Source organism: Oncorhynchus clarkii, chromosome 12 (assembly GCF_045791955.1).
Source record: "Oncorhynchus clarkii lewisi isolate Uvic-CL-2024 chromosome 12, UVic_Ocla_1.0, whole genome shotgun sequence".
NCBI classification, from domain to species: Eukaryota; Metazoa; Chordata; class Actinopteri; order Salmoniformes; family Salmonidae; genus Oncorhynchus; species Oncorhynchus clarkii.
Genome location: NC_092158.1, coordinates 94852490 through 94877040, shown reverse-complemented (window position 1 = coordinate 94877040; position 24551 = coordinate 94852490). Strand labels below are relative to the sequence as shown.

Sequence of the window (24551 nt, the reverse complement as noted above, 5' to 3'; positions counted from 1 at the left end):
TAACCCTGTACCCTACCGAGTCAGACACTAACCCTGTACCCTACCAAGTCAGGCACTAACCCTGTACCCTACTGAGTCAGACACTAACCCTGTACCCTACCAAGTCAGACACTAACCCTGTGCCCTACCCTGTACTCTACCGAGTCAGACACTAACCCTGTACCCTACCCTGTACCCTACCAAGTCAGACACTAACCCTGTACCCTACCGAGTCAGATACTAACCCTGTGCCCTACCCTGTACCCTACCGAGTCAGACACTAACCCTGTACCCTACCCTGTACGCTACCAAGTCAGATACTAACCCTGTACCCTACCAAGTCAGACACTAACCCTGTACCCTTCTGAGTCAGACACTAACCCTGTACTCTACCCTGTACCCTACCGAGTCAGACACTAACCCTGTACCCTACCAAGTCAGACACTAACCCTGTACCCTTCTGAGTCAGACACTAACCCTGTACCCTACCCTGTACCCTACCGAGTCAGACACTAACCCTGTACCCTACCATGTCAGACACTAACCCTGTACCCTACCCTGTACCCTACTGAGTCAGTCACTAACCCTGTACCCTACCGAGTCAGACACTAACCCTATACCCTACTGACTCGAACACTAACCCTGTACCCTACCGAGTCAGACACTAACCCTGTACCCTACCAAGTCAGGCACTAACCCTGTACCCTACTGAGTCAGACACTAACCCTGTACCCTACCAAGTCAGACACTAACCCTGTACCCTACCCTGTACCCTACCAAGTCAGACACTAACCCTGTACCCTACCCTGTACCCTACTGAGTCAGACACTAACCCTGTACCCTACCCTGTGCCCTACCAAGTCAGACACTAACACTGTACCCTGTTCTCTACCAAGTCAGACACTAACCCTGTACCCTACCAAGTCAGACACTATCCCTGTACCCTACCGAGTCAGACACTATCCCTGTACCCTACCAAGTCAGACACTAACCCTGTACCCTACCAAGTCAGACACTATCCCTGTACACTACCCTGTACCCTACCAAGTCAGGCACTAACCTTGTACCCTACTGAGTCAGTCACTAACCCTGTACCCTACCGAGTCAGAAACTAACCCTGTACCCTACTGACTCGAACACTAACCCTGTACCCTACCGAGTCAGACACTAACCCTGTACCCTACCAAGTCAGGCACTAACCCTGTACCCTACTGAGTCAGACACTAACCCTGTACCCTACCAAGTCAGACACTAACCCTGTACCCTACCCTGTACCCTACCAAGTCAGACACTAACCCTGTACCCTACCCTGTACTCTACTGAGTCAGACACTAACCCTGTACCCTACCCTGTGCCCTACCAAGTCAGACATTAACACTGTACCCTGTTCTCTACCAAGTCAGACACTAACCCTGTACCCTACCAACTCAGACACTAACCCTGTACCCTACCAAGACAGACACTAACCCTGTACCCTACCAACTCAGACACTAACCCTGTACCCTACCAAGACAGACACTAACCCTGTACCCTACCAAGTCAGATACTAACCCAGTACCCTACCAAGTCAGATACTAACCCTGTACCCTACCCTGTACCCTACCGAGTCAGACACTAACCCTGTGCCCTACCTTGTACTCTACCGAGTCAGACACTAACCCTGTACCCTACCCTGTAACCTACCAAGTCAGACACTAACCCTGTGCCCTACCAAGTCAGTAACAAACCCTGTACCCTACCCTGTACCCTACCAAGTCAGACACTAACCCTGTACCCTTCTGAGTCAGACACTAACCCTTTACTCTACCCTGTACCCTACCGAGTCAGACACTAACCCTGTACCCTACCAAGTCAGACACTAACCCTGTACCCTTCTGAGTCAGACACTAACCCTGTACCCTACCCTGTACCCTACCGAGTCAGACACTAACCCTGTACCCTACCAAGTCAGACACTAACCCTGTACCCTACCCTGTACCCTACTGAGTCAGTCACTAACCCTGTACCCTACCGAGTCAGACACTAACCCTGTACCCTACTGACTCGAACACTAACCCTGTACCCTACCGAGTCAGACACTAACCCTGTACCCTACCGAGTCAGACACTATCCCTGTACCCTACCAAGTCAGACACTAACCCTGTACCCTACCAAGTCAGACACTATCCCTGTACACTACCCTGTACCCTACCAAGTCAAGCACTAACCTTGTACCCTACTGAGTCAGTCACTAACCCTGTACCCTACCGAGTCAGAAACTAACCCTGTACCCTACTGACTCGAACACTAACCCTGTACCCTACCGAGTCAGACACTAACCCTGTACCCTACCAAGTCAGGCACTAACCCTGTACCCTACTGAGTCAGACACTAACCCTGTACCCTACCAAGTCAGACACTAACCCTGTACCCTACCCTGTACCCTACCAAGTCAGACACTAACCCTGTACCCTACCCTGTACTCTACTGAGTCAGACACTAACCCTGTACCCTACCCTGTGCCCTACCAAGTCAGACATTAACACTGTACCCTGTTCTCTACCAAGTCAGACACTAACCCTGTACCCTACCCTGTACCCTACCAAGTCAGACACTAACCCTGTACCCTACCAACTCAGACACTAACCCTGTACCCTACCAAGACAGACATTAACCCTGTACCCTACCCTGTACCCTACCGAGTCAGACACTAACCCTGTGCCCTACCTTGTACTCTACCGAGCCAGACACTAACCCTGTACCCTACCCTGTACCCTACCAAGTCAGACACTAACCCTGTGCCCTACCAAGTCAGACACTAACCCTGTACCCTACCCTGTACCCTACCAAGTCAGACACTAACCCTGTGCCCTACCAAGTCAGACACTAACCCTGTACCCTACCAAGTCAGATACTAACCCTGTACCCTACCCTGTACCCTACCGAGTCAGACACTAACCCTGTGCCCTACCTTGTACTCTACCGAGTCAGACACTAACCCTGTACCCTACCAAGTCAGATACTAACCCTGTACCCAACCGAGTCAGACACTAACCCTGTGCCCTACCCTGTACTCTACCGAGTCAGACACTAACCCTGTACCCTACCCTGTACCCTACCAAGTCAGACACTAACCCTGTACCCTACCGAGTCAGATACTAACCCTGTGCCCTACCCTGTACCCTACCGAGTCAGACACTAACCCTGTACCCTACCCTGTACGCTACCAAGTCAGATACTAACCCTGTACCCTACCAAGTCAGACACTAACCCTGTACCCTTCTGAGTCAGACACTAACCCTGTACTCTACCCTGTACCCTACCGAGTCAGACACTAACCCTGTACCCTACCAAGTCAGACACTAACCCTGTACCCTTCTGAGTCAGACACTAACCCTGTACCCTACCGAGTCAGACACTAACCCTGTACCCTACCAAGTCAGACACTAACCCTGTACCCTACCCTGTACCCTACTGAGTCAGTCACTAACCCTGTACCCTACCGAGTCAGACACTAACCCTGTACCCTACTGACTCGAACACTAACCCTGTACCCTACCGAGTCAGACACTAACCCTGGACCCTACCAAGTCAGGCACTAACCCTGTACCCTACTGAGTCAGACACTAACCCTGTACCCTACCAAGTCAGACACTAACCCTGTACCCTACCCTGTACCCTACCAAGTCAGACACTAACCCTGTACCCTACCCTGTACCCTACTGAGTCAGACACTAACCCTGTACCCTACCCTGTGCCCTACCAAGTCAGACACTAACACTGTACCCTGTTCTCTACCAAGTCAGACACTAACCCTGTACCCTACCAAGTCAGACACTAACCCTTTACCCTACCAAGTCAGATACTAACCCTGTACCCTACCCTGTACCCTACCAAGTCAGACACTAACCCTGTACCCTACCAACTCAGACACTAACCCTGTACCCTACCAAGACAGACAATAACCTGGTACCCTACCCTGTACTCTACCAAGTCAGACACTAACCCTGTACCCTACCCTGTACCCTACCAAGTCAGACACTAACCCTGTACCCTACCAAGTCAGACACTAACCCTGTACCCTACCAAGTCAGATACTAACCCTGTACCCTACCCTGTACCCTACCGAGTCAGACACTAACCCTGTGCCCTACCTTGTACTCTACCGAGTCAGACACTAACCCTGTACCCTACCAAGTCAGATACTAACCCTGTACCCTACCGAGTCAGATTCTAACCCTGTGCCCTACCCTGTACCCTACCGAGTCAGACACTAACCCTGTGCCCTACCCTGTACTCTACCGAGTCAGACACTAACCCTGTACCCTACCCTGTACCCTACCAAGTCAGACACTAACCCTGTACCCTACCGAGTCAGATACTAACCCTGTGCCCTAACATGTACCCTACCGAGTCAGACACTAACCCTGTACCCTACCCTGTACGCTACCAAGTCAGACACTAACCCTGTACCCTTCTGAGTCAGACACTAACCTTGTACCCTACCCTGTACTCTACCAAGTCAGACACTAACCCTGTACCCTTCTGAGTCAGACACTAACCCTGTACCCTACCCTGTACCCTACTGAGTCAGACACTAACCCTGTACCCTACCAAGTAAGACACTAACCCTGTACCCTACCCTGTACCCTACCAAGTCAGATACTAACCCTGTACCCTACCAAGTCAGACACTAACCCTGTGCCATACCCTGTACTCTACCGAGTCAGACACTAACCCTGTACCCTACCGAGTCAGATACTAACCCTGTGCCCTACGCTGTACCCCACCTAGTCAGACACTAACCCTGTACCCTACCCTGTAATCTACCAAGTCAGATACTAACCCTGTACCCTACCAAGTCAGACACTAACCCTGTACCCTACCGAGTCAGACACTAACCCTGTACTCTACCCTGTACCCTACCGAGTCAGACACTAACCCTGTACCCTACCCTGTACCCTACTAAGTCAGATACTAACCCTGTACCCTACCCTGTACCCTAACGAGTCAGACACTAACCCTGTACCCTACCAAGTCAAACACTAACCCTGTACCCTACCAAGTCAGACACTAACCCTGTACCCTACCAAGTCAGACACTAACCCTGTACTCTACCCTGTACCCTACCGAGTCAGACACTAACCCTGTACCCTACCGAGTCAGACACTAACCCTGTACCCTACCCTGTACCCTACCAAGTCAGACACTAACCCTGTACCCTACCAAGTCAGACACTAACCCTGTACCCTACCAAGTCAGATACTAACCCTGTACCCTACCCTGTACCCTACCGAGTCAGACACTAACCCTGTGCCCTACCTTGTACTCTACCGAGTCAGACACTAACCCTGTACCCTACCAAGTCAGATACTAACCCTGTACCCTACCGAGTCAGATTCTAACCCTGTGCCCTACCCTGTACCCTACCGAGTCAGACACTAACCCTGTGCCCTACCCTGTACTCTACCGAGTCAGACACTAACCCTGTACCCTACCCTGTACCCTACCAAGTCAGACACTAACCCTGTACCCTACCGAGTCAGATACTAACCCTGTGCCCTAACATGTACCCTACCGAGTCAGACACTAACCCTGTACCCTACCCTGTACGCTACCAAGTCAGACACTAACCCTGTACCCTTCTGAGTCAGACACTAACCTTGTACCCTACCCTGTACTCTACCAAGTCAGACACTAACCCTGTACCCTTCTGAGTCAGACACTAACCCTGTACCCTACCCTGTACCCTACTGAGTCAGACACTAACCCTGTACCCTACCAAGTAAGACACTAACCCTGTACCCTACCCTGTACCCTACCAAGTCAGATACTAACCCTGTACCCTACCAAGTCAGACACTAACCCTGTGCCATACCCTGTACTCTACCGAGTCAGACACTAACCCTGTACCCTACCGAGTCAGATACTAACCCTGTGCCCTACGCTGTACCCCACCTAGTCAGACACTAACCCTGTACCCTACCCTGTAATCTACCAAGTCAGATACTAACCCTGTACCCTACCAAGTCAGACACTAACCCTGTACCCTACCGAGTCAGACACTAACCCTGTACTCTACCCTGTACCCTACCGAGTCAGACACTAACCCTGTACCCTACCCTGTACCCTACTAAGTCAGATACTAACCCTGTACCCTACCCTGTACCCTAACGAGTCAGACACTAACCCTGTACCCTACCAAGTCAAACACTAACCCTGTACCCTACCAAGTCAGACACTAACCCTGTACCCTACCAAGTCAGACACTAACCCTGTACTCTACCCTGTACCCTACCGAGTCAGACACTAACCCTGTACCCTACCGAGTCAGACACTAACCCTGTACCCTACCCTGTACCCTACCAAGTCAGACACTGACCCTGTACCCTACTGTGTGTGTGTTCATCTTTTTGTATCTCAAGAGGAGGATTGGTTGTTTCTAGTTGTGTTGAAACTGTCTGTCTGTGTGTTTCTCCAGGTTCTCCAGAACAGACAGGGATGGCTCAGCAGCAACAGACCATCATCAACCAGCAAGCCATCATACTGGTTTGTCTCATTATACTATACTGAACAAAAATATGTAAAGTGTTGGTCCCATGTTTCATGATCTGAAACAAAAGATCCCAGAAATGTTCCATAACGCACAAAAAGCTTCTTTCTCCCTAATGTGTTTCCATCCCTGTTGGTGAGCATTTCTCCATTGTCAAGATAATCCATCCAACTGACAGGTGTGTCATATCAAGAAGCCTATTAAACAGCATGAACATTACTCAGATGCACCTTGTGCTGGGAACAATAAAAGGCCACTCTAAAATGTGCAGTTTTGTCACACAACACAATGCCACAGATGTCTCAAGTTTTGAAGGAGCGTGCAATTGGCATGCTGATTGCAGGAATGTGCAACAGAGGTGTTGCCCAAAATGTGAATGTTCATTTCTCTACCATAAGCCGCCTCCAACGACATTTCAGAGAATTGGTCAGTACGGCCAATCGCCCTCACAGCCGCAGACCACGTGTAACCACGCCAGCCCGCGACCTCCATATCCGACTTCTTCACCTGCGGGATTGTCTGAGTAGGGGGAGGGGGGGTGCTGAGGAGTATTTCTGTCTGCGATAAAGCCCGTTTTCTGGGGAAAAACTCATTCTGATTGGCAGGACCTGGCTCCCAAGTGGGTGGGCCTATGCCCTTCCAGGTTTACCCATGGCTGTGCCCCTGCCCAAATCCACAGATTAGGGCCTAATGGATGTCTTTCAATTGACTGATTTCCTTCTATGAATCTTTGAAATTGTTGCATTTTATTTTAGTTCAGTATAAAAACTATCAATTCAAAATCAAATCACATTTTATTTGTCACATGCGCCGAATACCACAATTGTAGGCTCTTACAGTGAAAGTATTTTTCTAAATTAAAATGAAGTAAAAATATTTTTTTTTATAAAAAGATAGATTTTATTTTTTAATAATTAGAAAATAACAAATAATGAATAATACAAAAATATATACATAAAAAAAATAATTATAATAATTAAGGAGCAATAATAATAAAATAACAGTAGCGAGGCTGTATGAAGGGGGTACAGTCAATGTGCGGGGGCACCGGTTAGTCGAGGTAACAAGGTAAAGTGACAATGCATGGAGAATAAACAGCAGCCGAATGCATTGTCCCTACTCTCCGAAGATGGAGGGTAGGGACAATGCAAATAGTCCATTTGTTATCTGTTCAGGAGTCTTATGGAGTAGAAGCTGTTAAGAAGCCTCTTGGTCGCTCCGGTACAGATTGCCGTGCGGCATCAGAGAGAACAGTCTATGACTAGGGTGGCTGGAGCCCTTGGCAATTTTTAGGGCCTTCCTCTGACACCGCTGGGTATAGAGGTCCTGGATGGCACGAAGCTTGGCCCCAGGGATGTACTGGGCCGTACGCACTACCCTCTGTAGTGCCTTGCGGTCGGAGGCCGAGCAGTTGCCATACCAGGTGGTGATGCTCTCAATGGTGCAGCTGTAGAACTTTTTGAGGATCTGAGGACCCATGCCAAATCTTTTTAGTCTCCTGAGGGGAATAGGCTTTTTGAGGATCTGAGGACCAAATCTTTTCAGTCTCCTGGGGGGAATAGGCTTTGTGAGGATCTGAGGACCCATGCCAAATCTTTTCAGTCTCTTGAGGGGAATAGGCTTTGTAAGGATCTGAGGACCAAATCTTTTCAGTCTCCTGAGGGGAATAGGCTTTTTGAGGATCTGAGGACCCATGCTGAATCTTTTCAGTCTCCTGAGGGGAAAAGGCGTTTTGAGGATCTGAGGACCAAATCTTTTCAGTCTCCTGAGGGGAATAGGCTTTGTCGTGCCCTTTCACCACTGTCTTGATGTGTTTGGAACATGTTAGTTTTTTGGACACCAAGGAACTTATAGCTCTCCATCTGCTCCACTACATACAGCCCCGTCGATGAGAATGGGGACGTGCTCAGTCCTCCTTTTCCTGTAGTCCACAATCATCTCCTTTGTCTTGATCACGTCGAGGGAGAGGTTTCTATCCTGGCACCACACGGTCAGGTCTCTGACCTCCTCCCTATAGGCTGTCTCATCGTTGTCGGTGATCAGGCCTACCACTGTTGTGGCATCGGCAAACTTAATGATGGTGTTGGAGTCGTGCCTGGCCGTGCAGTCATGAGTGAACAGGGAGTACAGGAGGGGACTGAGCACGCACCACTGAGGGACTCCTGTGTTGAGGATCATTGTGGCTGATGTGTTGTTACCTACCCTTACCACATGGGGGAGGCCCGTCAGGAAGTCCAGGATCCAGTTGCAGAGGGAGGTGTTTAGTCCCAGGGTCTTTAGCTTAGTGATGAGCTTTGAGACACTATGGTGTTGAACGCTGAGCTGTAGTCAATGAATAGCATTCACACATAGGTGTTCGTTTTGTCCAGGTGGGAAAGGGCAGTGTGGAGTGCAAAAGAGATTGCATCATCTCTGGATCTGTTGGGGTGGTATGCAAATTGGAGTGGGTCTAGGATTTCTGGGATAATGGTGTTGATGTGAGCCATGACCTGCCTTTCTAAGCACTTCATGGCTACAGACATGAGTGCTATGGGTCGTTAGTCATTTAGGCAGGTTACCTTGGTGTTCTTGGGCACAGGGACTATGGTGGTCTGTTTAAAACATGTTGTTGTTACAGACTCGGTCAGGGACAGGTTATAAATGTCATTGAAGACATTGGTCAGTGCATGCTCGGAGTACACGTCCTGGTAATCCGTCTGGCCTTGCGGCCTTGTGAATGTTGACCTGTTTCACGGTCTCACTCACATCGGCTACGGAGAGCGTGAGATCACATAGTCATCCAGAAGAGCTGATGCTCTCATGCATGCTTCAAGCATTTCGCTACACTCGCATTAACATCTGCTAACCATGTGTATGTGACAAATAAAATTTGATTTGATTTGATTTGTGTTGATTGCCTCGAAGCGAGCATAGAAGTTATTTATCTCATCTGGTAGGCTCGTGTCACTGGGCAGCTCTTGGCTGTGCTTCCCTTTGTAGTCCGTAAAAGTTTGCAAGCCCTGTCACATCCGACGAGTGTCGGATCCGGTATTGTACGATTCAGTTTATGTACTATAAGCTGCTATAATCATACTGTAATCTACTATAATGCTCGGTAGTAATGATATAATACTTCCATAATACTACTGTAATACTACTATAATACTGCTATAATAGTGTAATACTACTATAAACCTGCTACAGTACTTCTATAATACTAATGTAATACTACTATAATACTGTAATCCTACTGTAATCCTACTGTAATACTGCTACAGTACTTCTATAATACTACTGTAATACTACTATAATACTGCTATAATACTGTAATACTACTGTAATCCTACTGTAATACTGCTATAATACTGTAATACTACTGTAATTCTACTATAATACTGCTATAATACTGTAATCCTACTGTAATACTACTATGTTCCTATTTTTCAGGCCCAGCAGATGACCATGCAGGCCATGGCTATAATACTGTAATCCTACTGTAAAACTACCGTGTTCCTGTTTTTTCAGGCCCAGCAGATGACCATGCAGGCCATGGCTATAATAATGTAATCCTACTGTAATCCTACTGTAATACTGTAATACTACTGTAATACTACTGTGTTCCTGTTTTTTCAGGCCCAGCAGATGACCATGCAGGCCATGGCTTTCCAGCAGCAGATGTTGTCTTCCTTCCCCCTCGCCCCCCAGGCCCCTCCCACACAACCAAGCCCCCGCACCTCCAGCCATGTGAGGACACACACTGACACACACACACACACACGCACACACACACACACACGCACACACACACGCACACACACGCACACACACACACACACACACATACACACACACACACACACACATACACACACACACACACACACACACACACACACATACATTTTAAATACATAATTTGAATCCACAAATTACAAATTAAAATACAAGAAGGATTCAAACATTTCAAAGGTCTTTGTCTGAAACAGAGCAGCACCTTCTCCTCCATACAGCTAGACTGACCATACCAGCTGAAACAGAGCAGTACCTTCTCCTCCATACAGCTAGACTGACCATACCAGCTGAAACAGAGCAGTACCTCCTCCTCCATACAGCTAGACTGACCATACCAGCTGAAACAGAGCAGTACCTTCTCCTCCATACAGCTAGACTGACCATACCAGCTGAAACAGAGCAGTACCTTCTCCATACAGCTAGACTGACCATACCAGCTGAAACAGAGCAGTACCTCCTCCTCCATACAGCTAGACTGACCATACCAGCTGAAACAGAGCAGTACCTTCTCCTCCATACAGCTAGACTGACCATACCAGCTGAAACAGAGCAGCACCTTCTCCTCCATACAGCTAGACTGACCATACCAGCTGAAACAGAGCAGTACCTTCTCCTCCATTCAGCTAGACTGACCATACCAGCTGAAACAGAGCAGTACCTTCTCCTCCATACAGCTAGACTGACCATACCAGCTGAAACAGAGCAGTACCTTCTCCTCCATACAGCTAGACTGACCATACCAGCTGAAACAGAGCAGTACCTCCTCCTCCATACAGCTAGACTGACCATACCAGCTGAAACAGAGCAGTACCTCCTCCATACAGCTAGACTGACCATACCAGCTGAAACAGAGCAGTACCTTCTCCTCCATACAGCTAGACTGACCATACCAGCTGAAACAGAGCAGTACCTTCTCCTCCATACAGCTAGACTGACCATACCAGCTGAAACAGAGCAGTACCTTCTCCTCCATACAGCTAGACTGACCATACCAGCTGAAACAGAGCAGTACCTTCTCCTCCATACAGCTAGACTGACCATACCAGCTGAAACAGAGCAGTACCTCCTCCATACAGCTAGACTGACCATACCAGCTGAAACAGAGCAGTACCTTCTCCTCCATACAGCTAGACTGACCATACCAGCTGAAACAGAGCAGTACCTCCTCCTCCATACAGCTAGACTGACCATACCAGCTGAAACAGAGCAGTACCTTCTCCTCCATACAGCTAGACTGACCATACCAGCTGAAACAGAGCAGTACCTCCTCCTCCATACAGCTAGACTGACCATACCAGCTGAAACAGAGCAGTACCTCCTCCATACAGCTAGACTGACCATACCAGCTGAAACAGAGCAGTACCTTCTCCATACAGCTAGACTGACCATACCAGCTGAAACAGAGCAGTACCTTCTCCTCCATACAGCTAGACTGACCATACCAGCTGAAACAGAGCAGTACCTTCTCCTCCATACAGCTAGACTGACCATACCAGCTGAAACAGAGCAGTACCTTCTTCTCCATACAGCTAGACTGACCATACCAGCTGAAACAGAGCAGTACCTTCTCCTCCATACAGCTAGACTGACCATACCAGCTGAAACAGAGCAGTACCTCCTCCTCCATACAGCTAGACTGACCATACCAGCTGAAACAGAGCAGTACCTTCTCCTCCATGCAGCTAGACTGACCATACCAGCTGAAACAGAGCAGTACCTCCTCCTCCATACAGCTAGACTGACCATACCAGCTGAAACAGAGCAGTACCTCCTCCATACAGCTAGACTGACCATACCAGCTGAAACAGAGCAGTACCTTCTCCATACAGCTAGACTGACCATACCAGCTGAAACAGAGCAGTACCTCCTCCATACAGCTAGACTGACCATACCAGCTGAAACAGAGCAGTACCTTCTCCTCCATACAGCTAGACTGACCATACCAGCTGAAACAGAGCAGTACCTTCTCCTCCATACAGCTAGACTGACCATACCAGCTGAAACAGAGCAGTACCTCCTCCTCCATACAGCTAGACTGACCATACCAGCTGAAACAGAGCAGTACCTCCTCCATACAGCTAGACTGACCATACCAGCTGAAACAGAGCAGTACCTTCTCCTCCATACAGCTAGACTGACCATACCAGCTGAAACAGAGCAGTACCTTCTCCTCCATACAGCTAGACTGACCATACCAGCTGAAACAGAGCAGTACCTTCTCCTCCATACAGCTAGACTGACCATACCAGCTGAAACAGAGCAGTACCTTCTCCTCCATACAGCTAGACTGACCATACCAGCTGAAACAGAGCAGTACCTCCTCCATACAGCTAGACTGACCATACCAGCTGAAACAGAGCAGTACCTTCTCCTCCATACAGCTAGACTGACCATACCAGCTGAAACAGAGCAGTACCTCCTCCTCCATACAGCTAGACTGACCATACCAGCTGAAACAGAGCAGTACCTTCTCCTCCATACAGCTAGACTGACCATACCAGCTGAAACAGAGCAGTACCTCCTCCTCCATACAGCTAGACTGACCATACCAGCTGAAACAGAGCAGTACCTCCTCCATACAGCTAGACTGACCATACCAGCTGAAACAGAGCAGTACCTTCTCCATACAGCTAGACTGACCATACCAGCTGAAACAGAGCAGTACCTCCTCCATACAGCTAGACTGACCATACCAGCTGAAACAGAGCAGTACCTTCTCCTCCATACAGCTAGACTGACCATACCAGCTGAAACAGAGCAGTACCTTCTCCTCCATACAGCTAGACTGACCATACCAGCTGAAACAGAGCAGTACCTCCTCCTCCATACAGCTAGACTGACCATACCAGCTGAAACAGAGCAGTACCTCCTCCATACAGCTAGACTGACCATACCAGCTGAAACAGAGCAGTACCTTCTCCTCCATACAGCTAGACTGACCATACCAGCTGAAACAGAGCAGTACCTTCTCCTCCATACAGCTAGACTGACCATACCAGCTGAAACAGAGCAGTACCTTCTCCTCCATACAGCTAGACTGACCATACCAGCTGAAACAGAGCAGTACCTTCTCCTCCATACAGCTAGACTGACCATACCAGCTGAAACAGAGCAGTACCTCCTCCATACAGCTAGACTGACCATACCAGCTGAAACAGAGCAGTACCTTCTCCATACAGCTAGACTGACCATACCAGCTGAAACAGAGCAGTACCTTCTCCATACAGCTAGACTGACCATACCAGCTGAAACAGAGCAGTACCTTCTCCTCCATACAGCTAGACTGACCATACCAGCTGAAACAGAGCAGTACCTTCTCCTCCATACAGCTAGACTGACCATACCAGCTGAAACAGAGCAGTACCTCCTCCATACAGCTAGACTGACCATACCAGCTGAAACAGAGCAGTACCTCCTCCTCCATACAGCTAGACTGACCATACCAGCTGAAACAGAGCAGTACCTTCTCCTCCATACAGCTAGACTGACCATACCAGCTGAAACAGAGCAGTACCTTCTCCTCCATACAGCTAGACTGACCATACCAGCTGAAACAGAGCAGTACCTTCTCCTCCATACAGCTAGACTGACCATACCAGCTGAAACAGAGCAGTACCTCCTCCATACAGCTAGACTGACCATACCAGCTGAAACAGAGCAGTACCTTCTCCATACAGCTAGACTGACCATACCAGCTGAAACAGAGCAGTACCTTCTCCATACAGCTAGACTGACCATACCAGCTGAAACAGAGCAGTACCTTCTCCTCCATACAGCTAGACTGACCATACCAGCTGAAACAGAGCAGTACCTTCTCCTCCATACAGCTAGACTGACCATACCAGCTGAAACAGAGCAGTACCTTCTCCTCCATACAGCTAGACTGACCATACCAGCTGAAACAGAGCAGTACCTTCTCCATACAGCTAGACTGACCATACCAGCTGAAACAGAGCAGTACCTTCTCCTCCATACAGCTAGACTGACCATACCAGCTGAAACAGAGCAGTACCTTCTCCTCCATGACCATACCAGCTGAAACAGCTACAGCTAGACTGACCATACCAGCTGAAACAGAGCAGTACCTCCTCCATACAGCTAGACTGACCATACCAGCTGAAACAGAGCAGTACCTTCTCCATACAGCTAGACTGACCATACCAGCTGAAACAGAGCAGTACCTCTCCTCCATACAGCTAGACTGACCATACCAGCTGAAACAGAGCAGTACCTCCTCCTACAGCTAGACTGACCATACAGCTGAAACAGAGCAGTACCTTCTCCTCCATACAGCTAGACTGACCATACCAGCTGAAACAGAGCAGTACCTTCTCCTCCATACAGCTAGACTGACCATACCAGCTGAAACAGAGCAGTACCTTCTCCATACAGCTAGACTGACCATACCAGCTGAAACAGAGCAGTACCTTCTCCTCCATACAGCTAGACTGACCATACCAGCTGAAACAGAGCAGTACCTTCTCCTCCATACAGCTAGACTGACCATACCAGCTGAAACAGAGCAGTACCTTCTCCTCCATACAGCTAGACTGACCATACCAGCTGAAACAGAGCAGTACCTCCTCCATACAGCTAGACTGACCATACCAGCTGAAACAGAGCAGTACCTTCTCCATACAGCTAGACTGACCATACCAGCTGAAACAGAGCAGTACCTTCTCCATACAGCTAGACTGACCATACCAGCTGAAACAGAGCAGTACCTCCTCCATACAGCTAGACTGACCATACCAGCTGAAACAGAGCAGTACCTTCTCCAGACAGCTAGGCTGACCATACCAGCTGAAACAGAGCAGTACCTTCTCCATACAGCTAGACTGACCATACCAGCTGAAACAGAGCAGTACCTTCTCCTCCATACAGCTAGACTGACCATACCAGCTGAAACAGAGCAGTACCTTCTCCTCCATACAGCTAGACTGACCATACCAGCTGAAACAGAGCAGTACCTTCTCCAGACAGCTAGGCTGACCATACCAGCTGAAACAGAGCAGTACCTTCTCCATACAGCTAGACTGACCATACCAGCTGAAACAGAGCAGTACCTTCTCCTCCATACAGCTAGACTGACCATACCAGCTGAAACAGAGCAGTACCTCCTCCATACAGCTAGACTGACCATACCAGCTGAAACAGAGCAGTACCTCCTCCATACAGCTAGACTGACCATACCAGCTGAAACAGAGCAGTACCTTCTCCTCCATACAGCTAGACTGACCATACCAGCTGAAACAGAGCAGTACCTTCTCCTCCATACAGCTAGACTGACCATACCAGCTGAAACAGAGCAGTACCTCCTCCATACAGCTAGACTGACCATACCAGCTGAAACAGAGCAGTACCTTCTCCTCCATACAGCTAGACTGACCATAACAGCTGAAACAGAGCAGTACCTCCTCCTCCATACAGCTAGACTGACCATACCAGCTGAAACAGAGCAGTACCTTCTCCTCCATACAGCTAGACTGACCATAACAGCTGAAACAGAGCAGTACCTTCTCCATACAGCTAGACTGACCATACCAGCTGAAACAGAGCAGCACCTTCTCCTCCATACAGCTAGACTGACCATAACAGCTGAAACAGAGCAGTACCTTCTCCATACAGCTAGACTGACCATAACAGCTGAAACAGAGCAGTACCTTCTCCTCCATACAGCTAGACTGACCATACCAGCTGAAACAGAGCAGTACCTCCTCCTCCATACAGCTAGACTGACCATACCAGCTGAAACAGAGCAGTACCTTCTCCTCCATACAGCTAGACTGACCATACCAGCTGAAACAGAGCAGTACCTTCTCCTCCATACAGCTAGACTGACCATACCAGCTGAAACAGAGCAGTACCTCCTTCTCCATACAGCTAGACTGACCATACCAGCTGAAACAGAACAGTACCTTCTCCTCCATACAGCTAGACTGACCATACCAGCTGAAACAGAGCAGTACCTTCTCCAGACAGCTAGACTGACCATACCAGCTGAAACAGAGCAGTACCTCCTCCTCCATACAGCTAGACTGACCATACCAGCTGAAACAGAGCAGTACCTCCTCCATACAGCTAGACTGACCATACCAGCTGAAACAGAGCAGTACCTTCTCCTCCATACAGCTAGACTGACCATACCAGCTGAAACAGAGCAGCACCTTCTCCTCCATACAGCTAGACTGACCATACCAGCTGAAACAGAGCAGCACCTTCTCCTCCATACAGCTAGACTGACCATACCAGCTGAAACAGAGCAGCACCTTCTCCTCCATACAGCTAGACTGACCATACCAGCTGAAACAGAGCAGTACCTTCTCCTCCATACAGCTAGACTGACCATACCAGCTGAAACCGAGCAGTACCTTCTCCTCCATACAGCTAGACTGACCATACCAGCTGAAACAGAGCAGTACCTCCTCCATACAGCTAGACTGACCATACCAGCTGAAACAGAGCAGTACCTCCTCCATACAGCTAGACTGACCATACCAGCTGAAACAGAGCAGTACCTTCTCCTCCATACAGCTAGACTGACCATACCAGCTGAAACAGAGCAGTACCTTCTCCTCCATACAGCTAGACTGACCATACCAGCTGAAACAGAGCAGTACCTCCTCCATACAGCTAGACTGACCATACCAGCTGAAACAGAGCAGTACCTTCTCCTCCATACAGCTAGACTGACCATAACAGCTGAAACAGAGCAGTACCTCCTCCTCCATACAGCTAGACTGACCATACCAGCTGAAACAGAGCAGTACCTTCTCCTCCATACAGCTAGACTGACCATAACAGCTGAAACAGAGCAGTACCTTCTCCAGACAGCTAGACTGACCATACCAGCTGAAACAGAGCAGTACCTCCTCCTCCATACAGCTAGACTGACCATAACAGCTGAAACAGAGCAGTACCTTCTCCATACAGCTAGACTGACCATAACAGCTGAAACAGAGCAGTACCTTCTCCTCCATACAGCTAGACTGACCATACCAGCTGAAACAGAGCAGTACCTCCTCCTCCATACAGCTAGACTGACCATACCAGCTGAAACAGAGCAGTACCTTCTCCTCCATACAGCTAGACTGACCATACCAGCTGAAACAGAGCAGTACCTTCTCCTCCATACAGCTAGACTGACCATACCAGCTGAAACAGAGCAGTACCTCCTTCTCCATACAGCTAGACTGACCATACCAGCTGAAACAGAACAGTACCTTCTCCTCCATACAGCTAGACTGACCATACCAGCTGAAACAGAGCAGTACCTTCTCCAGACAGCTAGACTGACCATACCAGCTGAAACAGAGCAGTACCTCCTCCTCCATACAGCTAGACTGACCATACCAGCTGAAACAGAGCAGTACCTCCTCCATACAGCTAGACTGACCATACCAGCTGAAACAGAGCAGTACCTTCTCCTCCATACAGCTAGACTGACCATACCAGCTGAAACAGAACAGTACCTTCTCCTCCATACAGCTAGACTGACCATACCAGCTGAAACAGAGCAGTACCTTCTCCTCCATACAGCTAGACTGACCGTAACAGCTGAAACAGAGCAGTACCTTCTCCTCCATACAGCTAGACTGACCATACCAGCTGAAACAGAGCAGTACCTTCTCCTCCATACAGCTAGACTGACCATAACAGCTGAAACAGAGCAGTACCTTCTCCTCCATACAGCTAGACTGACCATACCAGCTGAAACAGAGCAGTACCTTCTCCATACAGCTAGACTGACCATACCAGCTGAAACAGAGCAGTACCTTCTCCTCCATACAGCTAGACTGACCATACCAGCTGAAACAGAGCAGTACCTTCTCCATACAGCTAGACTGACCATACCAGCTGAAACAGAGCAGTCAGTACCTTCTCCTCCATACAGCTAGACTGACCATACCAGCTGAAACAGAGCAGTACCTTCTCCTCCATACAGCTAGACTGACCATACCAGCTGAAACAGAGCAGTACCTTCTCCTCCATACAGCTAGACTGACCATACCAGCTGAAACAGAGCAGTACCTTCTCCTCCATACAGCTAGACTGACCATACCAGCTGAAACAGAGCAGTACCTTCTCCTCCATACAGCTAGACTGACCATACCAGCTGAAACAGAGCAGTACCTTCTCCATACAGCTAGACTGACCATAACAGCTGAAACAGAGCAGTACCTTCTCCAGACAGCTAGACTGACCATAACAGCTGAAACAGAGCAGTACCTTCTCCTCCATACAGCTAGACTGACCATACCAGCTGAAACAGAGCAGTACCTCCTCCATACAGCTAGACTGACCATACCAGCTGAAACAGAGCAGTACCTTCTCCTCCATACAGCTAGACTGACCATACCAGCTGAAACAGAGCAGTACCTTCTCCATACAGCTAGACTGACCATACCAGCTGAAACAGAGCAGTACCTTCTCCATACAGCTAGACTGACCATACCAGCTGAAACAGAGCAGTACCTTCTCCTCCATACAGCTAGACTGACCATACCAGCTGAAACAGAGCAGTACCTCCTCCATACAGCTAGACTGACCATACCAGCTGAAACAGAGCAGTACCTCCTCCTCCATACAGCTAGACTGACCATACCAGCTGAAACAGAGCAGTACCTTCTCCTCCATACAGCTAGACTGACCATACCAGCTGAAACAGAGCAGTACCTTCTCCATACAGCTAGACTGACCATAACAGCTGAAACAGAGCAGTACCTTCTCCTCCATACAGCTAGACTGACCATACCAGCTGAAACAGAGCAGTACCTTCTCCTCCATTCAGCTAGACTGACCATAACAGCTGAAACAGAGCAGTACCTCCTCCATACAGCTAGACTGACCATACCAGCTGAAACAGAGCAGTACCTTCTCCATACAGCTAGACTGACCATAACAGCTGAAACAGAGCAGTACCTTCTCCTCCATACAGCTAGACTGACCATACCAGCTGAATCAGAGCAGTACCTTCTCCTCCATACAGCTAGACTGACCATACCAGCTGAAACAGAGCAGTACCTTCTCCTCCATACAGCTAGACTGACCATACCAGCTGAAACAGAGCAGTACCTTCTCCATACAGCTAGACTGACCATACCAGCTGAAACAGAGCAGTACCTTCTCCTCCATACAGCTAGACTGACCATACCAGCTGAAACAGAGCAGTACCTTCTCCTCCATACAGCTAGACTGACCATACCAGCTGAAACAGAGCAGTACCTTCTCCTCCATACAGCTAGACTGACCATACCAGCTGAAACAGAGCAGTACCTTCTCCAGACAGCTAGACTGACCATAACAGCTGAAACAGAGCAGTACCTTCTCCTCCATACAGCTAGACTGACCATACCAGCTGAAACAGAGCAGTACCTTCTTCTCCATACAGCTAGACTGACCATACCAGCTGAAACAGAGCAGTACCTTCTCCTCCAGACAGCTAGACTGACCATACCAGCTGAAACAGAGCAGTACCTTCTCCTCCAGACAGCTAGACTGACCATACCAGATGAAACAGAGCAGTACCTTCTCCATACAGCTAGACTGACCATACCAGCTGAAACAGAGCAGTACCTTCTCCATACAGCTAGACTGACCATAACAGCTGAAACAGAGCAGTACCTCCTCCATACAGCTAGACTGACCATACCAGCTGAAACAGAGCAGTACCTTCTCCTCCATACAGCTAGACTGACCATACCAGCTGAAACAGAGCAGTACCTCCTCCTCCATACAGCTAGACTGACCATACCAGCTGAAACAGAGCAGTACCTTCTCCTCCATACAGCTAGACTGACCATACCAGCTGAAACAGAGCAGTACCTTCTCCATACAGCTAGACTGACCATACCAGCTGAAACAGAGCAGTACCTTCTCCTCCATACAGCTAGACTGACCATACCAGCTGAAACAGAGCAGTACCTTCTCCTCCATACAGCTAGACTGACCATACCAGCTGAAACAGAGCAGTACCTTCTCCTCCATACAGCTAGACTGACCATACCAGCTGAAACAGAGCAGTACCTTCTCCTCCATACAGCTAGACTGACCATACCAGCTGAAACAGAGCAGTACCTTCTCCTCCATACAGCTAGACTGACCATACCAGCTGAAACAGAGCAGTACCTTCTCCATACAGCTAGACTGACCATACCAGCTGAAACAGAGCAGTACCTCCTCCATTCAGCTAGACTGACCATACCAGCTGAAACAGAGCAGTACCTTCTCCTCCATACAGCTAGACTGACCATACCAGCTGAAACAGAGCAGTACCTCCTCCTCCATACAGCTAGACTGACCATACCAGCTGAAACAGAGCAGTACCTTCTCCTCCATACAGCTAGACTGACCATACCAGCTGAAACAGAGCAGTACCTCCTCCATTCAGCTAGACTGACCATAACAGCTGAACCAGAGCAGTACCTCCTCCTCCATACAGCTAGACTGACCATACCAGCTGAAACAGAGCAGTACCTCCTCCATACAGCTAGACTGACCATACCAGCTGAAACAGAGCAGTACCTTCTCCATACAGCTAGACTGACCATACCAGCTGAAACAGAGCAGTACCTTCTCCTCCATACAGCTAGACTGACCATACCAGCTGAAACAGAGCAGTACCTCCTCCTCCATACAGCTAGACTGACCATACCAGCTGAAACAGAGCAGTACCTTCTCCTCCATACAGCTAGACTGACCATAACAGCTGAAACAGAGCAGTACCTTCTCCATACAGCTAGACTGACCATACCAGCTGAAACAGAGCAGTACCTTCTCCTCCATACAGCTAGACTGACCATACCAGCTGAAACAGAGCAGTACCTTCTCCTCCATACAGCTAGACTGACCATACCAGCTGAAACAGAGCAGTACCTTCTCCTCCATACAGCTAGACTGACCATACCAGCTGAAACAGAGCAGTACCTTCTCCTCCATACAGCTAGACTGACCATACCAGCTGAAACAGAGCAGTACCTTCTCCTCCATACAGCTTGACTGACCATACCAGCTGAAACAGAGCAGTACCTTCTCCATACAGCTAGACTGACCATACCAGCTGAAACAGAGCAGTACCTCCTCCTCCATACAGCTAGACTGACCATAACAGCTGAAACAGAGCAGGACCTTCTCCATACAGCTAGACTGACCATACCAGCTGAAACAGAGCAGTACCTTCTCCTCCATTCAGCTAGACTGACCATACCAGCTGAAACAGAGCAGTACCTTCTCCTCCATACAGCTAGACTGACCATACCAGCTGAAACAGAGCAGTACCTCCTCCTCCATACAGCTAGACTGACCATACCAGCTGAAACAGAGCAGTACCTTCTCCTCCATACAGCTAGACTGACCATACCAGCTGAAACAGAGCAGTACCTCCTCCATTCAGCTAGACTGACCATAACAGCTGAACCAGAGCAGTACCTCCTCCTCCATACAGCTAGACTGACCATACCAGCTGAAACAGAGCAGTACCTCCTCCATACAGCTAGACTGACCATACCAGCTGAAACAGAGCAGTACCTTCTCCTCCATTCAGCTAGACTGACCATACCAGCTGAAACAGAGCAGTACCTTCTCCTCCATACAGCTAGACTGACCATACCAGCTGAAACAGAGCAGTACCTTCTCCTCCATACAGCTAGACTGACCATACCAGCTGAAACAGAGCAGTACCTTCTCCATACAGCTAGACTGACCATACCAGCTGAAACAGAGCAGTACCTTCTCCATACAGCTAGACTGACCATACCAGCTGAAACAGAGCAGTACCTTCTCCTCCATACAGCTAGACTGACCATACCAGCTGAAACAGAGCAGTACCTTCTCCAGACAGCTAGACTGACCATAACAGCTGAAACAGAGCAGTACCTTCTCCTCCATACAGCTAGACTGACCATACCAGCTGAAACAGAGCAGTACCTTCTTCTCCATACAGCTAGACTGACCATACCAGCTGAAACAGAGCAGTACCTTCTCCTCCAGACAGCTAGACTGACCATACCAGCTGAAACAGAGCAGTACCTTCTCCTCCAGACAGCTAGACTGACCATACCAGATGAAACAGAGCAGTACCTTCTCCATACAGCTAGACTGACCATACCAGCTGAAACAGAGCAGTACCTTCTCCATACAGCTAGACTGACCATAACAGCTGAAACAGAGCAGTACCTCCTCCATACAGCTAGACTGACCATACCAGCTGAAACAGAGCAGTACCTTCTCCTCCATACAGCTAGACTGACCATACCAGCTGAAACAGAGCAGTACCTCCTCCTCCATACAGCTAGACTGACCATACCAGCTGAAACAGAGCAGTACCTTCTCCTCCATACAGCTAGACTGACCATACCAGCTGAAACAGAGCAGTACCTTCTCCATACAGCTAGACTGACCATACCAGCTGAAACAGAGCAGTACCTTCTCCTCCATACAGCTAGACTGACCATACCAGCTGAAACAGAGCAGTACCTTCTCCTCCATACAGCTAGACTGACCATACCAGCTGAAACAGAGCAGTACCTTCTCCTCCATACAGCTAGACTGACCATACCAGCTGAAACAGAGCAGTACCTTCTCCTCCATACAGCTAGACTGACCATACCAGCTGAAACAGAGCAGTACCTTCTCCTCCATACAGCTAGACTGACCATACCAGCTGAAACAGAGCAGTACCTTCTCCATACAGCTAGACTGACCATACCAGCTGAAACAGAGCAGTACCTTCTCCATACAGCTAGACTGACCATACCAGCTGAAACAGAGCAGTACCTTCTCCTCCATACAGCTAGACTGACCATACCAGCTGAAACAGAGCAGTACCTTCTCCAGACAGCTAGACTGACCATAACAGCTGAAACAGAGCAGTACCTTCTCCTCCATACAGCTAGACTGACCATACCAGCTGAAACAGAGCAGTACCTTCTTCTCCATACAGCTAGACTGACCATACCAGCTGAAACAGAGCAGTACCTTCTCCTCCAGACAGCTAGACTGACCATACCAGCTGAAACAGAGCAGTACCTTCTCCTCCAGACAGCTAGACTGACCATACCAGATGAAACAGAGCAGTACCTTCTCCATACAGCTAGACTGACCATACCAGCTGAAACAGAGCAGTACCTTCTCCATACAGCTAGACTGACCATAACAGCTGAAACAGAGCAGTACCTCCTCCATACAGCTAGACTGACCATACCAGCTGAAACAGAGCAGTACCTCCTCCTCCATACAGCTAGACTGACCATACCAGCTGAAACAGAGCAGTACCTTCTCCTCCATACAGCTAGACTGACCATACCAGCTGAAACAGAGCAGTACCTTGCTTTGCTTTAGTCTTAGGCAGTCTGGAGGCCAAATACCTGTTCTGACATCACAGAGTGTGGGGGTCTGGGGTCTTGTAGACCCTGTTATACAGTGCCTTCGGAAAGTATTCAGACCCCTTGACTTTTTCCACATTTTGTTACTTTACATCCTTATTCTGAAATGTATTAAATAATTTCCCCCTCATCAATCTACACACAATACCCCATAATGACATCACAATACCCCATAATGACATCACAATACCCCATAATGACATCACAATACCCCATAATGACATCACAATACCCCATAATGACATCACAGTACCCCATAATGACATCACAGTACCCCATAATGACATCACAGTACCCCATAATGACATCACAATACCCCATAATGAAGTCACAGTACCACATAATGACATCACAGTACCCCATAATGACATCACAGTACCCCATAATGACATCACAATACCCCATAATGACATCACAGTACCCCATAATGAAGTCACAGTACCACATAATGACATCACAGTACCCCATAATGACAAAGCAAAACATTTTTTTTTAGAAATGTTTGCTAATAAAAAATACAAAATAAACTTACATAAGTTTTCAGACCCTTTACTCAGTACTTTCTTCAAGCACCTTTGGCAGCGATTACATCCTAGAGTATGATGCTACAAGTGGACTCCAATAAATTTGTAGAAACATCTCAAGGTTGATCAATGGAAACAGGATGCACCTGAGCTCAATTTCGAGTCTCATAACAATGGGTCTGAATATTTCTGTTTTTTATTTTTAATACATTTGCAAAAAATGTCTAAAAACCTGTTTTCACTTATCAACATGGGGTGTTGTGTGTATGTTGATGAAGATTTGTTTGTATTTAATAAGACTGTAACGTAACAAAATGTGGAAAAAGTCAAGGGATCTGAATGCTTTCAGAAAGCCCTGAACGT

At 48.4% G+C, this 24551-nt stretch overlaps 1 protein-coding gene across 1 annotated transcript in view; it reads left to right on the top strand.

Annotated features, from left to right (window-relative positions):
- Nucleotides 1–24551, top strand: part of LOC139422611 (unconventional myosin-XV-like) — a 206940-nt gene that overhangs the window by 138334 nt on the left and 44055 nt on the right. Inside the window, exons 36-37 of the mRNA XM_071173757.1 lie at nt 6440–6507; nt 10124–10234. Of these exons, the coding sequence (XP_071029858.1) occupies nt 6440–6507; nt 10124–10234 (179 nt within the window). The remainder of the gene's footprint in view (nt 1–6439; nt 6508–10123; nt 10235–24551) is intronic.